At 34.4% G+C, this 18,065-nt stretch overlaps 2 protein-coding genes across 3 annotated transcripts in view; one reads left to right on the forward strand and one right to left on the reverse strand.

Annotated features, from left to right (window-relative positions):
- The window catches only part of Gycalpha99B (guanylate cyclase 1 soluble subunit alpha 2), a 1,063,824-nt gene that overhangs the window by 171,450 nt on the left and 874,309 nt on the right, over positions 1-18,065 (forward strand). The window lies entirely within an intron of this gene.
- Positions 1-18,065, reverse strand: part of Gycbeta100B (guanylate cyclase soluble subunit beta-1-like) — a 527,150-nt gene that overhangs the window by 92,772 nt on the left and 416,313 nt on the right. For both annotated transcript variants that reach the window (XM_067098555.1, XM_067098556.1), the window contains exon 6: positions 3,749-3,902. In XM_067098555.1, the coding sequence (XP_066954656.1) occupies positions 3,749-3,902 (154 nt within the window). The remainder of the gene's footprint in view (positions 1-3,748; positions 3,903-18,065) is intronic.

Consider the following 18,065-nt stretch of genomic DNA (forward strand, 5'->3'; position numbering starts at 1 on the left):
GCCAAGAGAAGAAATAAAAGAGAAAAAGTGATTGGTGCTCATAGCCTAAGATATTTATAAGCAGTTTCATGTTGATATTCGTTTCATTAGAACTGTATTACACATCCTTTTATTGGTGATGAAGTGACTGTCATAACTGTAAGTTAGTTTCATCGCAGTATAATGGTGGCTAACCATGCGTGAGAGAGAGAGAGAGAGAGAGAGAGAGAGAGAGAGAGAGAGAGAGAGAGAGAGAGAAATCACGATTCCAGTGAATCCCACATATCTACTGCAGAAATTCTGTTGACTACAGTCCCTTTATGAACTTCCCCGAACTTGTGGCATTTGTCACTTTTCCTTTTCATGGCAACTTTTATATCTAGCACAAGACACTAGAACTGTCGAGAGGGATTCCCCGTCGTTTTTTCTTAGGGCTAAGTGGATTCAGTTTCAAAATTGCTGGGCTGCGTTGAGCGCCTTTCGAAACGGATCAAGTTGTCGTAGTGTCTCCTTTCCAACTTGCTTTCTTTTCTTTCTTTCTTTCTGTTTTTCTTTCTTGTTTTAGTCCATTAGAGAATTCTTGTTACTGGGTTTAATTTTCTTGGTCATATTAACCGAATCATACTGATGGAAAATTTTTAATATTGCAAGGATGTGACTCAAAAGGAAGGGAAATTCTAGAATATTTCATAGTAAGAGGACAAAAGGGTCATAAAAACTAAAACCTATTCGTTTATTACGCATCAAATCATGTAATTACTATTTTCCAGGATATTCACTGGAAAAAAGTCGTCTTTACATATTTTAAAGGACTGTAAATTCTTCATTGAGTTAAAATCATATATCTTTTTTAATGTGCTGTATGTACAGTATGATGTACTGATGAAAAGTATTCAATATCTTGGACATACTTTAGTTACTCGTAGGTTAGATGTTTGATTTTTTTTCTTTCTAGGACTGTTAAAAATTTCCTTTAATCTGTGCAGAAAGTTCATCAATTCGGTTACTGGATTTGTAAGCTAAAATGATCATTCCCGAAATTCAAATGGCACACCAATAGTTCTGTTGTTTGTATATGCATGGTCATTAGATCTTTGGTAGCTGGCATCCAAAACTGCCCTAAATGAAGCATCACTTATGAATATAAAACTGCTTTTAGTTTTCTGTAAAAGAAAGCTATTGAGATGGCTATTTGTCTGTCCGTCCACACTTTTTCTCTCCGCCCTCAGATCTTAAAAACTACTGAGACTAGAGGGCTGCAAATTGGTATGTTAATCATCCACCCTCCAATCATCAGACATACCAAATTGCAGCCCTCTAGCCTCAGTAGTTTTTATTTTATTTAAGGTTAATTAGCCATGATCGTGCATCTGGCACCGTTATAGGTTCCAGCAGCAAGGTAACCACCGGGCCGTGGCTGAAAGTTTCATGGGCAGCGGCTGAGAGTTTCATGGGCCGTGGCTGAGAGTTTCATACAGCATTATACGCTGTAAGAATTCATCATTGCTGATGTCCAGAAGCTTCTTGGCATTGACCCTCTTGGCCACTATGGGGTACTCATGGAAGTTACCCAACACCACCTCTTGGTGACCCAAGGAGCCTCCCAAATTGTCATTAGAACCCACAGAAGCACGCTATATATGACAGAATCCCAGGGTACCTGCAGACAGCATACAGCCCAGCCACCAACAGCACAGTGCATAAAAACCTACTGATGCCACAAGGCAGCTTTCATAGCCAGGTGCAGTTGGCTAAACCAGAAGGCGTTTCTACCCTGGGTTCTCCTAAGCTTACTCACACCATGTGAATAACAATAAACACCCTTCCCACCAAAATAACGTTTGGCAAAACCATCAGTGTACCGAGACAGTTCTTCCCACTCTGCAATGCCAATTGCTTGACAAAGAACTGAAAGGAATATTAAGTTTCAAAAAGTTTCAAACAGCACGCCTAAATGCACAAAGAACCAACTGAGCACATGCCATTTTGTATTCATTAGAAACGAATTCCACAAGCCTTCCCTAATCGTACCATACAGAGGTCCATACCTAGTCATCAAGAGTGAACAAAAGGCCTGAATGATTCATACACGGCAACAAGGACTGGGTTTCAGTGGACAGTCTCAACCAGCCCATTTGGGGGACGAGGACATCCCCCCCATCACTTCTTTCAGGTTTCAGAAGCATCCGACTGCCACTTACAACAGACCTATAACCAAAAATAATCAGAGCAATTGAAAACCGAAAAGAAAAAAAATATATTCTTACCTAATTAATTCATTCAAAGGTAAACATGCATGCTTTTTGTTAAACCATCCAGGGTAAAAATGTGTGCATTCGTATTTTTGCACTTATATTACAAAGAAGCATAACAAAAAGTTATCAGTGTGGCCGACACCCAATCAATGAAAATCACGTATCGAACAATGCAGATGATAAATGGATAAGATGACGATAAGATATTCATTCATTAGAAATTATTTACGTGACATGTCTGAACAATGGCATGCAAATTTACAATTAAATTTGTGTGTTGGTATTATTGCTTATATGCAATGTTTACCTGCACACCTCTGTATTCTCGAATCACGATGTATACCTCTTTGTTATCCCCTCATTTTGTAAATCAATACTTAACTGAATACAACTTCTTACTCTGTATCGCTTTTACATTTTTTAATAATATTTGTCTAAAAATCATTTATAATTTGTATGTATCTCTTTGTCCTTTACCGTGTTTTGTATATCAGTGTTAATTTGTATATATGTTTATCAGGCAACATTCCTGTATGATAAAGTATGCCCATGATAATTTGTATATTATCTTTATTCTGAATTTTTTTTTTTTTTTTACAATATACACATCATTTTTACCATCATCTCTCGCAGTCTAATACTATATTAGCACCAGGAACACACAGCTTAGCAATGGTATGGGAAGGTTGTACATGTTATCAAAACGATAATGATTTCCTTTTTGTTTAATTTTTAAACTTATCGCCAAACTAACCCTACAGAGTGGAATAGTCATGTGTGTAATGTGATCAGTCTTAATATCATTCCCGAGCATCAGCAATCCTTTGCTGATGAAACCAGATCAAGGTCGACTGTTCACTGTCCCCATGATGGCCCTTTACCATGACCTTGCAGACCTGACTCCTGCACGTCTTCTTCGCAAAGTCCATTGCCTACTTTTCAGCCTTTCCTGGGAAGCCTTGATATCATGCAAGGTTGACTATGCAATGCCATACTCATCCATGATATGTGCCGTAGACCATCTTACCTCAATTGTCTCAAAGATTTCAAGCTTCTGCTGAAAGGTTAACAACTTCCCTACCTTCTTAGGGCAAAGAAGGGCCATACACAGCACATACAGCACAAAGCAAAGGAATAAATAATTATATTTTGTATTGTCACGTTAATATATATATATATATATATATATATATATATATATATATATATATATATATATATATATATATATATAATATACATATATATTGTAAATTTCTACCCTATGAATCAGTCCTTTAGAAGATGGCTTAGAAGTCAAGACGAAACTGGTCAGAACTTACTGCAAGTTTTTTATTTGCCTGTGGCATATCTGCATATATAAATTTCGTGTAGTGTATATATATATATATATATATATATACACATACATACATACATAATTATGTATATATATGTATATGTGCATATATACATATACATATATGCATATACTGTATATATATATATATATTAGTTACTTCCTGTTAACATACCTGTGGCCATTATGGTAACATTTGTTTGTTCTGTAATGTGGTCTGTGGCATGGGCGTCTTTTTCCGTTATAACAAACTGGACATGGTCTTCTTCATCTTTTGTCTTCAGTATTTCTACCTCAACGTCAGTCCCATGAAGTTGTGATGCCACGGCCTGTGGATAGAATTAAATGCAGCTTAGTAAAAGACTAAAATAAGTTGGTTTTATTGTGAACTATATTTATTGACCACTGAGATAATGAAAACTCTAGTACAGACATGTCCAAAACATATTATTTTAAAAGCATGTGATTTTGCATTTTCTTTGGAAAGTGAGACATCTAAAAATTATTGATAAGCCCATTGTGTTGCTTACTTAACCAACATTTAGAGTTCTCTTTTTCTCTATGTAGCATTTTTTCTCAGAAAGTAATATGCTGGAAAGGAATTGTTTCTCTCTCCCATTGATGACGGATATCATTCATTGTGATATACTTCGATAACAGTTTTGGATTCTGTCATTTATTTGTCATCTGCAATGATGACAAAATCTTGCAGCTAGATTAATGAAGTCAGACTGTTGAGAATATTTAGATATTTGAAGCAAACTTATTCCGGTGAAAGTTAAGAAAATTGATACTTGTAAATCACCTTGATATGATTTGACTTTTTTTTTATGGACATAGAACTAGTACCAATAACATTTAATTACAAAGATTTGCCGGATTATCTCATTATTAGCTAGGTGTTATAAACCCTCCAGCGTCTATCGGCGTCGATTCTAAATATAGAAACTGAATTAGACGGGTATAAAGAATTTGATATTAAGTAATAATATATATACACATATATATATATATATAATATATATGTAATGTGTGTGTTTATATATACATATATATATATAAATATATGTACTGTATATGTGTATATATATATATATATATATATATATATATATATATATATATATATATATATATATACTGTACATATATATATATATATATATATATATATATATATATATATATATATATATATATATATATATATATATATATATGGAGATACTTAGGTTTTGATCTGTAAGGTAACGTCGTAATTCTCAATGACTCTAGGAGTTGAGGAACTTATATCCATACAGAGATGGTATAAAGTTACTGGCTTACCCATGTTTGATTTTGATTCCAAAGTTATCTCCAGAAACGAATAAGTAAGTTTGATTATGGGATAAACCCGGTTCTGGATACAGTCAGACGATTCATAAAATTAATTATTTTTCAAAATTCTATGCATTTCATTTGTCTGGTAAGTCTCAGTATTTGGCGGTTGAATCCAGCAGAACGTTGCGTCTTCTCTCAAGTTGTGAAGTTTTGTATTGATTCCGGCAACTAACCAGCTCTGGTGGATCTAAAAGTGCCCTTTCGTTGTTGGCACTGGCACGGAAATACGATCTCTGTGCGTTGTTTTACTTCCGTTATAAGAGCTGGACGGACATTTTTCTTTTGTATTTTACGACTGAAGATCTCTTACTATTGTACAGATAAATCTTTCCTAATGACAACGTTTGGACTCCTGATTCATTACATTAAAAACAAGTAAAAAATGCGCCGAAGTTTCTTCGGCGCAATGGAGTTTTCTGTTAACGTATAATGCTGTATGAAACTCTCAGCTGCCGCCCATGACACTCTCAGCCGCAGCCCACGAAACTTTCAGCCACGGCCCGGTAGGGGCCTGTGTTGTTGGCAACCTATAGCGTTGCCAAATGCACGATCATGGCTAAATTTATCCCTAAATAAAATAACAACTACTGAGGCTAGAGGGCTGCAATTTGGTATGTTTGATGATTGGGGGGTGGATAATCAACATACCAATTTGCAGCCCTCTAGCCTCAGTAGTTTATAAGATCTGAGGGAGGACATAAAACGTGTGGACGGACAGACAAATAGCCATCTCAATAGTTATTTTACGGAAAACTAAAAACATGATTTCACGAGTTTTATATTTCTACATAAAGGAAGAAAGCTTACTTAACTAAAAACAGTTATTTCGTACGGTGAAGATCAGAATTATTGACTGATTTAAGTTTGTCTAACTGGCGTTATAACACTGAGGGTCTTCGACGCTGAAGAGATTTTCCTATAAAAAAAGTGGTTACTGATATAAGAAAATATGATACATTTCGTGAATTGACTCCTGTATTCATAAATCAACTATAGTTTTTATCTCCATAATTATTGTCATCATTGCTGGAATGATCCTTATAATTCATTTTCACGTTGTTGACAACTGTCACTGTTATGTATAAAAACAATTCCACTAATAATAGAAATTATTACAACAACTGGTATGAAAACTACCAGTGTCGTTTTTTTTGTTGTTTACATCATTCGCATAATTCCTATTTCCATCTTTTCTCTGTTGAATTAAGAATCCCATGCTAACAATAATAGGTAGATAAAGTATATAGAATTTATAAAACACAGTCTGAAGATTCTAAAAGGGCCTGTAAATACATATTTTCATAATAAATTACGACATATTTTGATACAGAGAGAGAGAGAGAGAGAGAGAGAGAGAGAGAGAGAGAGAGAGAGAGAGAGAGAGAGAGGAGAGAATAAGTCTTGTAAGTGCATTTTAATTCTTTCCTAGTCATGTTCTCTGATTACTGTATGACTCAGATCTTGGTATTGAAAAGTCCAACCCAGATACAAAGCTCGAATCCCATGGTAAATCATTTGTAATCGCCAGTGAAATTAAATACAATGTTCCTCTCCCTATCAGCAGCTCCATCATTTACTGTTATTATTATTATTATTATTATTATTATTATTATTATTATTATTATTATTATTATTATTTCAATAGATGAAACCTATTCACATGAAACAAACACACAGAGGCAATTGACTTGAAATTCAAGTTTCCAACGAATGTTGATTTCAACATCCCACCCCAGAGCAACCGATCATGATACAGAGCCAGTGATTTTTCATCGCCCTCGGGTAGACGCGAACCTGCGACATGTGAGTGGCATGCCACGACACTAACTACTATACCAGCGGACCAGCTACGACGTTACCAGCAGCTCCGTGACCCGTACCTTCAATACGAACTTGAACTTTGGTGGTACAGATTGTAATCAGAAACTCGCCCGTGTTAGACTGGGACAAAATCATCTTAGGATTGGATTTTTATCATTGCCTACTTATCCTATTTAGTTGGCCACATCCAGTTTCACCTTACCAATTTCTTTTTTTTATTTTTCTTCGTTTGGTACATGTACAGGAAATTGGTTTTCCGTCCCATCCCCTTACAAAAAACACATAAGAACTACCAACCACATTCTCATAATTTTCATCAGAATCATCGTCATTTGATCTACAGTAGAACGATCAGTATTCTTCTAGAATCACGGTGAGAAAATAAAACTATCTAAATAAACTTGTCGTTTTGAGAATAAAGCTTCAAGAAGAATAATAGGAGTTAGATGGCAACAGAGTGTGAGATATGATACCATAAGGGAAATTACATAGATGAGGTAATGAAACACGGAAGGTGGAGATGGCTAAGTCATGTCTTTCGTATGACCCTCAGGGAGTAGGACGTGGGAGTGTCAGGTGATCTCCTGTGGGGACCAAAAGAGTTGGAAGTTCCGGTCCTACTTGGATAAGTTGGAATGCTGGGGATGAGGGAGATTTTAGTTTTCTGTAAAAGAAAACTTTTATGCCGACTTTGTCTGTCCGTCCGCCCTCAGATCTTAAAAACGACTGAGACTGGAGGGCTGCAAATTGGTCTGTTGATCATCCACTCTCCAGTCATCAAACATACCAAATTGCAGCCCTCTAGCCTCAGTAGTTTTTTTTATTCTATTTAAGGTTAAAGATAGTCATAATCGTGACTCTGCCAACGATATAGGACATGCCACCACCGGGCCGTGGTTAAAGTTTCATGGGCCGCGGCTCATACACTGAAAGATAGATCTATTTTCGGTGGCCTTGATTATACGCTGTAGCGACTGTACAGAAAACTCGATTGCCCCGAAGAAACTTCGGCGCAATTTTTACTTGTTTAGAAGTGAAAGCACAGGAAAGACATGAGTGGTGGGGTGTCATAATGGCCTTTTCGTCGCACGACGTTGGAGATGGTGATGATGAAGATGGTGGGTATATAATTTTTGAGGGAAAAAACGTCCTCTTTCTTACATCTTGATCTCGAAATAGAAGAAAAATATAGTTAATGTTTCTCAACAATGAAAATGTAAAACGGAAAATTTGAAAGGTGCCAATGAATATTCTCTGATAAAAAGCCTAGTATGCTTGGAATACTGATGCTCCCTTGTGAAGCGAAATGCTGTAATGATGATTTCCCAAGTGAAAAATGGCGATCCACTCATATATTCATAGATAATATAATAGCATGTATTATCAACTCTTCCACAGAATAGAAATTGAAACTCGTTCCTTCAATCCATTATTTGTTCTAATTGTTACCGAAGTTGCGTTGCGCTTCTAAGACTGGTTGTTGCCAAGGCAAGTATTATATATTGCCGAATTTAATATTATTTAGGTGTTTCTTTCATCGGAAAATGATTACGAAAATGTTACGTTGTTCTCATGTATAGCAGCTAGTTTTTTTTTTTTTTTTTTTTATAAAAGTAGTGTTCTTAAGTACGACTAAAGCGTCGAATACCTATAGAAATGTGTCGCAGTGTTTTTTGTAAAACTTAGTTCAGCTTCCCATGTCTTAAATATGGTCTTCACTGTATTAGTTAATTGAAAGTACACATCTCATTTAGTTCATATTCTGTATACCAGATTCTGAACGATATCAGTACGAAATTATTTTGTGAATATGATTACTGAAACAACAATGTACTTGAACGTATGATTCAAAATTAAATAATATCTAAGATTTTACACAACTTTTTCTTAAAAAATACAATGTGCAGAACATGTATCAACAAATCCTTGTAATATTGGTCAGAATGTTTTTCAGGAAGTATGTTATAATTAGAAATGTATTGCAGTTTAATATAAGGCTTTCTTATGGATAAAAATTTATGGTAGAATATCCGTACCAGTTACACTAAGAATGTAACCCTTTTAGTTATTTCTATAAAGCTACGAAAATTATGCAGAATACAGAAACATAAACACACGCATTTTATCACAGTTTTGATTACGCAGAGTTAGGAGAATTACCCACGAATATAATGACACGGAATTTATTACCATATTTTGTCACATCTTTCATTTTAGCTGAATAGAATCTGAAAGGGAACTGGCAGGAGAAAAGATAACAGTCTTTTCGTTCAATCAGCCTTTGTTGGAAGAGGGAGTTTGGCTTAGCTTCTCGTTGTGGCCCGTCCTTACCAATGGCACCATTCCAGAATGTTTCTCCTCTACTGGGCAACTTTCCAACCTCTGACACACCTTCCAACATGGCCATCTTTTACCTTCTCTCCATTCCCAGCTCTCTCTCTCTCTCTCTCTCTCTCTCTCTCCCCGTAACACCACTGGATGATTTCATTTTGTAGATTATTTTTACTTTGCTCACTTTTAATAATTATTTTTTTTTGTCTCTGATTCCTATTACTCCCTTCTAGATTTGTGTTAACTGCGCGTTCAGCTAACTTTCATTCTATTCCTCTTCCTTTCTTTCTTTGCTGATGCTCACTCTTTATTGCATGCTTAGGATTCTACTGTTATTCACCACTTTATGTTTTGCTAATATATGAATTCTTATTACACACGAGTGGTGTTCACATAATCACAATATTATGACACAAATATCATTTAATATAAAATTTATTAAACCTTGGGAAAAACTTTCATTCAAAGGGAGTTATGAATGATAAGGACATCTGCTCCGGCCAGGACTCGAACCGTGGCCTGGTTTAGAAACAAGGATAGGTTGTGACGCAGACCACCCGGCCAACAATAGAGTTAGAATTCTGGCCTGCGCGGATACACTTATGAATTATAATTCCCATTAGGTATATGTTATTCTCAAGGTATAGTGAATTTGATATTAAACATTATATCTGGCTAATGTTTTTGATATATATATATATATATATATATATATATATATATATATATATATATATATATATATATTATATATATATATATATATATATATATATATGTACTGTATATATATATATATATATATATATATATATATATATATATATATATATATATATATATATGTAAGCGTGCTGTGCTTGTGTGTGTACAACGTAAACAGATGATTTAATCCACACGGGTTTTGTCTAAAAGTCATTTTCAAAAGGACTGGTATAGTGTAATTTGCGTTATACATCCTTAGTTGAAAACACAGTAACGATGAACATACAAGCGACTAACAAGAATAAGTGGAGATTTAGTGATAAGTAAATGTAGCTATTAGCAAATCTTATTATCACAGAACACCTTAACGGAATTATTTCTTAATGATATATGACAGTTACATTGTTTTGTTGTTATTTGTTCCACGAAAACAAAGTATAAAAAATTACTTATACTACCCTACGGTAATAACTTAAAAAATATTCGTCTCTTGCTTTAAAACTTTAGTATTAAAAACTAAATCATTCCTAGCACTTTTTTTTCAAGAACACGGATCCCCATGTACTGGTTTAATCTTAATTCCTAACTTTAGTTTTTTAACCTTCCCACATCAACAGTTAAAACATGAAATTTTGCTTAACGCTTATAACCTCTGAATAACAACAAGAAACTCATCACTGGGATTATTAATAAACTTGAACATTAATAGGTAAAAAGGACAAGAAAAAAGAATGAGATGTTCGTGGTGAAGTTGGGAGAGTTGGCACAACAAAAGTGAAAGGATTTCTGTTAGCCAATAATAGTAATTTTGCTAAGCCAACCACTCGTTTTTGTTTTAAACAAGGTAAATTTTTAAAATTTGAAATTCATACTATATTGGATATTTTGAATATATGGTGAGTTACAAAAGTAAATACAATCATAAGAACATACAAACGTGCATACACTTAAAATATTTTATTTAAATGATTTATTTCTCCCATGTATGTGAAAGTTAAGCGTATCTGTGGCAGTTACAGAAGTTAAACACTTTACAGTCCACTGCCATAAGAAGTTGGACTATTAAATAGTTTAACATTGTAAGGAATTATCAATCAGAGGCTGGTATATGGCGTAAAATAAAGGAATGATGCGATTACAAAAAACACCTGCTCATATCCGTTGCATTCAAAAACTATTTCAGCATTAGTAGTGCCTTGTAGGGTTAGCGTAACTTCTGGGATAAATCAAATGTGGGGAGTTTTGGTGTGACGTAAGTACACAGAAAGTCAGCCTACAAAGACAATGTATGTAGCTGTTGTTCATTGAACTGTAGTATAGATTGCAGTCCACACTGAAGAACCCAAGTGTAGAATATTTTGAGGAAAATAAAAGGAGCTAGTTGTGATGTCCTTTTCTCAAAGATGAAAGATAACCGACTTATTTGATAGAGATTAGCAGGACACAGAGGCTTGAACTTGGCCATGACCGCCGTCCCTCCACATCCTGATCACTGTATCTTGAACTAGACAAGTACTTCATGATAATCATATCACCTTTTGTGCTTGGTATCGGCAATAATCTTGGCGATCTTTCCATCTTATTTAAAACAACATAATAATCGTGAAGCCAGACTTTTCATGTTAACTTTCATTGTTACCTTTGACATAGTTAAGCATAAAGTACTGATTTTTTTATCTTCTAAATGTGGGCATTATTAGAGTTGTACTGTGTATTAGCTTTATGTCTTCAAAAATCAACTGTGGCGGAAAGTTGCTCATGGATTCCTTAGCTAGCCTACCATTGTTTTGCCAGATGTTCCGCTGGGTAACATTCTTGGGCCTTTGTTTTATCAATAGCGATCTATTGGTGGCAAGTAACTGGTACTGCCATGTGGGTGTCATGTCTAACTCTAGATAATCCAAGACAGTACTGAGTAGCAGATCTCTTACCATGACTTCACAACCATGCCTCTTTGCGTAGACAAAACTATTCTTTATGATTCAAAGTATTTGACAACACTGAATACTCTTAAAGTCTGGGTTACCATTTTGGAAAACATATCAAAAACTTCTATGAGAAAGTATGACATTGACTATAAAACCTACTGAACTGAATATAGAATTTAGGCCAAAAGCCAAGCACTGGGACCTGTAAGGTCATTCAGCGCTGAAACGGAAATTGACAGTAAAAAGCTTTGTAAGGTGTAGCAGGAGGAAAAACCTCGCAGTTGCACTATGAATCAATTGTTAGGGGAGGGTGGAAAGTAAGATGGAAAGATTATGAAAGAAGGTACAGTAAAAGGAACGAAAGGGGTTTCAGCTGGAGGCCGAAGGGACGCTACAAAGAACCTTAAGTAATGCCCGCAGTGCACTGCATAAGGTGCACTGACGTCACTACATCCCTACGGGAAGAGTGCCGTCAGTAAACCTACTGTTTCTTTAGGTATGGCGTTCCTATTTCATTACGCTTCCTGTCTCTTGTTTTGTCAATATTGTAACAATGATGTCTTTTCTGGATGTCATTATCATCCCGGAACCTTTGTTCCCTAGGTGTCATCGTTATTCACCGCCTATCTTTTCCCCATTTCTCTTAAGGTAGTACGTACTATTATTTTCAAAGTGTCGCCATTCATATTCCGCTAAATTACTAAGAAGTCAGACATCAAATTAGAAGAGGTTCTTTTTTCCCCGTTTCAGTTAGTCTCTGAAACCGTTTTACGAAGAGATAACAATGTTTGTGTACGTAAGTTTAGCGGTAACTGAGATACGGTACTGAAAACTTATGGAACACATATTTTGTAGGCAATTGCTTACTCATTTGTTTTGCCTAAATTTAAACCAGATTTCACTCCAATTTTATATGTCCGTGGCTTATTTCAGTTTTATTTCCTCATACGGAATTTACATTTCATTTAAAAAAATATACTTTAGCAAGTGTTTGGTTTCTTCTTGTGTGTGTGTGTGTATATATATATATATATATATATATATATATATATATATATATATATATATATATATATATATATAATGTATTTCTGACTCATCGGGATCCGAACTCAGGGCTTACAATTGAAAGGCAGAGCGCTACCAGGTGATCCACATGTCATAACTAGTCTGGAACCTAAGTGCCACTGTACCCAAGGCTTTACCTGACCAGGCTAACCTCGCGTACCAGCATGTTTCCCCCAAGTTCCTGACTCAGCAGTGGCCCAGCTGACATTTCATTCGAATTATCCCTTCTGAGTGACTATGATAAAAATAATCAACACACAACCACGTGATTGTGTCGTACATAATACGACAGTTGAAAAAATAAAACGAATGGAAGTAATCAGCCTAGGAATGATTCAAAATCAAAGCCTTCTTCATAGACGAAATTTTTATTAAAGAAAATCAATAGCCACCATATAGTAAGTACTAAGATTGTCAGTTAAAAGACTGCTCTAGATTCTTGCCTCTGTCCATTTACTTACTGAGACACAAATCAAGCGACATAGCGCCCATTGCTACAGACGAGAAATAAATTTTATTAGTCTTCTGTATTTTTTATTTATTCAATTTATAGAATTATTTCTTATCTGTAAGTAAATACATGAGTTGAATATATATATATATATATATATATATATATATATATATATATATATATATATATATATATATATATATATATATATATATATATATATTCAACTTATGTATTAAAGTACAATTTTAGTCCTACTATGGTGGGCTATTAATTTTCTTTAATAAAAATTTCTTTTTTATGGAAGAAACTTTGATTTTGAATTATTCCTAGGCTGAGTACTTCTATTTTTTTTTTCTAACTGTCGTATTATGGATGAAACTCGCTGCGTATGGGTTACGAATGCACCCCCCTTGTTCGAGATCCTCCTGCTACTCTCTGTGGAAAGACTATTTCTAGGAATACAAGATTCTGAGAGATGGTGAGTGAATGTGTAAGTACATGACTGTTGGGGAGAGAGAGAGAGAGAGAGAATTTAATTGTTCGAGACTCCGCTTCCATTGTTTCCACTGAATTCAACGAGAACACAAAGGGGACGGGAGGAGGAATGAGCACAGCTTATATCCTGAGATTACGAGAGGAATTAAACGAAAGTGAAATACAACTTGATTAAAAAAAACATTGGGAATATATTTCGTTTCCTAAAATTCCACGTAAAAGAAGTCATAAAAAAATATTAGGCATTCCCATTCCTTGTAATATGGCAGATAGAAGATGCAAGATGAGAGAGAGTGATTTCGAATACGTCCAGAAATTTCGTGGTTATACTCTCATGAAGGTACGTGATTTTTAAGATCATATGAACATTAGCCATTTATCTATCTGTTTATCTATCTATCTGTCTATCTATCTATCTGTCTATATATATATATATATATATATATATATATATATATATATATATATATATATATATATTATATATATATTGTTTTAAAGATTTTTATTAGCCTTTTATATCTTTTATTTATTTATTTATAAATTACTTCTTATCTGTGAGTAATACAAAAGTTGATATATACAGTATATATATATATATATATATATATATATATATATATATATATATATATATATATATATATATATATATATATATATATATATATATATATATATATGATATATATATATTGAACTCATGTATTTATAAGAAGAAATAATTCTATAAATTAAATAAATACAAAATATAGAAGACTAATAAAAATTTTTAAACATACATTGTTAACGATATTTTCGATTCTGGTTCATCGACAAATTTCATGATTTTTTTGCTGTAAAACCGAAATAAACTGTTCATTCTTTCGCTTTATGTCGTTTTATGTCGTGTAAATAATCCATGTAATTAATATTTAAGGCACAAAAATGAATGAAAATACATCAGCTTCCTTTCTATTTCTTCCTGCCTTCCAACAAGTTGATCGATCCTAGAGAGAGAGAGAGAGAGAGAGAGAGAGAGAGAGAGAGAGAGAGAGAGAGAGTGGGGAAGGATAGATCTTGCCGAACACCTTACCAGCGAAAAGGTTTTTGTGCCATGGTGAATATCCAAGTTTCATCAGAAATCACAAAGACCAAATGACTTGGAAGTGAAAGAGAAGGTTTTTCCATTCTACTGTTCATGTATGAAAGGTTCCATTCCGACGGCACAATTACTAGATGGTTCACTGATGTGGATCACAAGACGAGGGATCACTAGGGACTTTTTTTATTTTAATCTGCACGAATAATTTTAACAAGAAAGATGTCGTTCAGCTGTATGACAGGAAAGTCTCGTGATATGGTTAATGATATGTACTTGCTTGTGATGAGGTCGTTATGTATTTCTAGGATGAATTACAACGCACTCATCTTTTTCTTTATTCAGCCACTTCTCGTTCACCCTTAGCAGTCAATAGGGAAGAACAAAAGATAAAGCATCCTATCTGTCACTCGCAAAAAATGTCGATCGATCTTCCTGAGAGAGAGAGAGAGAGAGAGAGAGAGAGAGAGAGAGAGAGAGAGAGAGAGGTTTTATCTTTGATTTATACATGGATCCATATAATTCCATAAAAGTGCATATTCATACGAAAGCCATAGAGAAAAATGGTCATAGTGAGAATGAAGGATAACAGATCTATGATGTCCAGATAATTCAGATTTGACTAAGATACAGGAGCGATAGCAAAAAGAAACGGTTGAACAGTAAAGGGGAACAGATAGAGTAAATTAAAAAAAAAAAAAGTGCCTGTGTCTATAAGTAGGACGAAGCCATAGGTAAATACTTGAACTTGCTGTTTCATGAAAAATATTTCAACATTAAACGAATATGCAGCATAGAAGTGAGTTTTTAGATGAAATTATCGCTTGCAAAGTGGTGTTTTAAGGCGACGACGTATGTACTCATACATTTGCTTAAAAATAATTTTGTAGATACATTTTGTTGACACGAATCGTAATTTGAAGAAATTCCATTATGTCAATTTACATCTCTTACCATTCGTAGTTAATAATTTATTAACTGGTTGGTTGGTTGTATACTATTTGGCGCTACTCACATTTAATGAAAAATCAGTCTCGAAATAATTAAAGCACATGATTCTAAAGGCTGACAAGATGTACTGTTTCATTAATGGAATTGCTTTATCACAGGAATCAATGAATGATCTTCATTTATCTTTAATATACATTTGATCATTATTGTTTTTGGTAATTACTCGTTTCGCTTATAAATGGGTTTCAAGGGAATATAAATGATTATGATTTCATCATTGCTACTATTATTACTGAATCATCCCTCTTTCTCCTTTGAAAGGTAAATGCAGCAGCTTTGTGCATTCGTCTGCATTTGTGCTTTCGTGCGTGTACACACGTATGTCCAGTTTTTTTTTTTTTTATCGCAAGATCTATCTGTTGCTCTGAAAAGGATTTGATAGCATGAAGGTTTGTGCCTAGGTGACTATGAATGCTAATATTGTACTCAAAAAGATTTTTTTATTCGTATTATGATTCCTTTAAAAAGACACAAAAATGCTCTGCAAGTTGGGCGTCTGACCCTTTAGTAAAGGGCAAAGAGCATTGTTAATATTTTTTTTTTTTTTTTTTTTTTTTTTTGCAAAGTTCCATTTCAGTGATGTCCAACAGTGAGTGCTAGTGTTATATTGTTTCTCATATCTTTAAGCTTCCTGGTGTTTCTAGTAATATAGTCAGTTTTCCATACCACACTGGGTGATTAATTCGTCTAAGGTCTGGTCAAGATGTGAAGTTTTAAATACTTTTCCTGTGACAATTCAACGTCCTTCAGAGAGATTGGAAAAAGTTCAAAATGAGTTGAGCAGTCCTTAATGAAGAATTGCAACACAACTTTATTTGAAATTTATTTTAAATACATTTTAGTTTTCTGTAAAAGAAAACTATTGTGCCGGCTTTGTCTGTCCGCCCGCACTTTTTCTGTCCGCCCTCACATCGTAAAAACTACTGAAGCTAGAGGGCCGCAAATTGTTATGTTGATCATCCACCCTCCAATCACCAAACATACCAAATTGCAGCCATCTAGCCTCAGTAGTTTTTATTTTTTTTAGGTTAATGTTAGTTATAATCGTGCTTCTGGCAACGATATAGGATAGACCACCACCCGGCCGTGGGTAAATTTTCATGGGCCGCGGCTCATACAGCATTATAACGAGACCACCGAAAGATAGATCTATTTCTGTGGCCTTGATTTTTTTTGCTATACCGGCTGTACAGAAAACTCGATTGCGCCGAAGAAACTTCGGCACATTTTTTACTTGTTTATTTTGATATATTTTGCATGATTATAGAAAAGAGTTTACTTTAAATGTGTAAATACCAAGTAGTTTGTTTTTAGCATGGGTTCACTATAAATTACAGTTGAGATTCAAGTAATTCCTTCCAGATGAGACAAGAGATATCTTTGGTCTAACATTTTAGAACCACGTGAAGAAATACTCATATTCTAGTTTTATCAGCGAAGCCTTAATTTTAAACGTATAGATCATGCAATAATCTTATTATTTTATTTTTATCATTCTCTTTACAAATGTAGGTAAACATAATCATACGTAAATACTAGAAAGTCGGAACAAGTGATCATTACTACGCAGTACGAAAATCTCTCTTGAAGCTTTTTGTTAATTGCTTTATGTAGAAGTGATAGCAATGCAAAGTTTCCACAAGTCATTTTTATAAGTTGAATAATTAATCAATAAATTGAAATTGCATGCAAGATCGTTTTAGATGCTATAGTACACCAGTATTGTTTTCAAACTGCTTCCCTCAAAACTAAATTGAGCCCCTGAAAACAGTTCTCACACCACAGCTGGTTTCTGGCGCAGCAAGTGGTTTAGAGGGGAAGCGCAGTAACAGCAGTTTACTGGAAAAGGGAGGTCGAGTTGCTAAAAACCACTGAAAACACGAGCAGTAACAGCAGTTTACTGTAAAAGGGAGGGCCGAGTTGCTAAAAAGCACTGAAAACAGAGGCTATAGAGAATGTTCTCAAAATATATACAAATGTATGTCTGTAGGTTACATCTACCTCCTTATATTAAGATATATGGCATGGAAGATCACATCATTTTGATCAATAATTTTCAGGCCTTACGGTAGCAAGTTAGATACTCAAGCTGAGATTTATTCAAAGGACCTCTAGCCCAAGACCATGGGAAATAAATAAATACATAAAAATAAGAAAAATTTACATTTATTTCAATGTTAGTTGAGGGTATTTGACAACGGAAATATAAAGTATT

This window comes from Macrobrachium rosenbergii, chromosome 55, assembly GCF_040412425.1.
Source record: "Macrobrachium rosenbergii isolate ZJJX-2024 chromosome 55, ASM4041242v1, whole genome shotgun sequence".
Lineage (NCBI taxonomy): Eukaryota > Metazoa > Arthropoda > Malacostraca > Decapoda > Palaemonidae > Macrobrachium > Macrobrachium rosenbergii.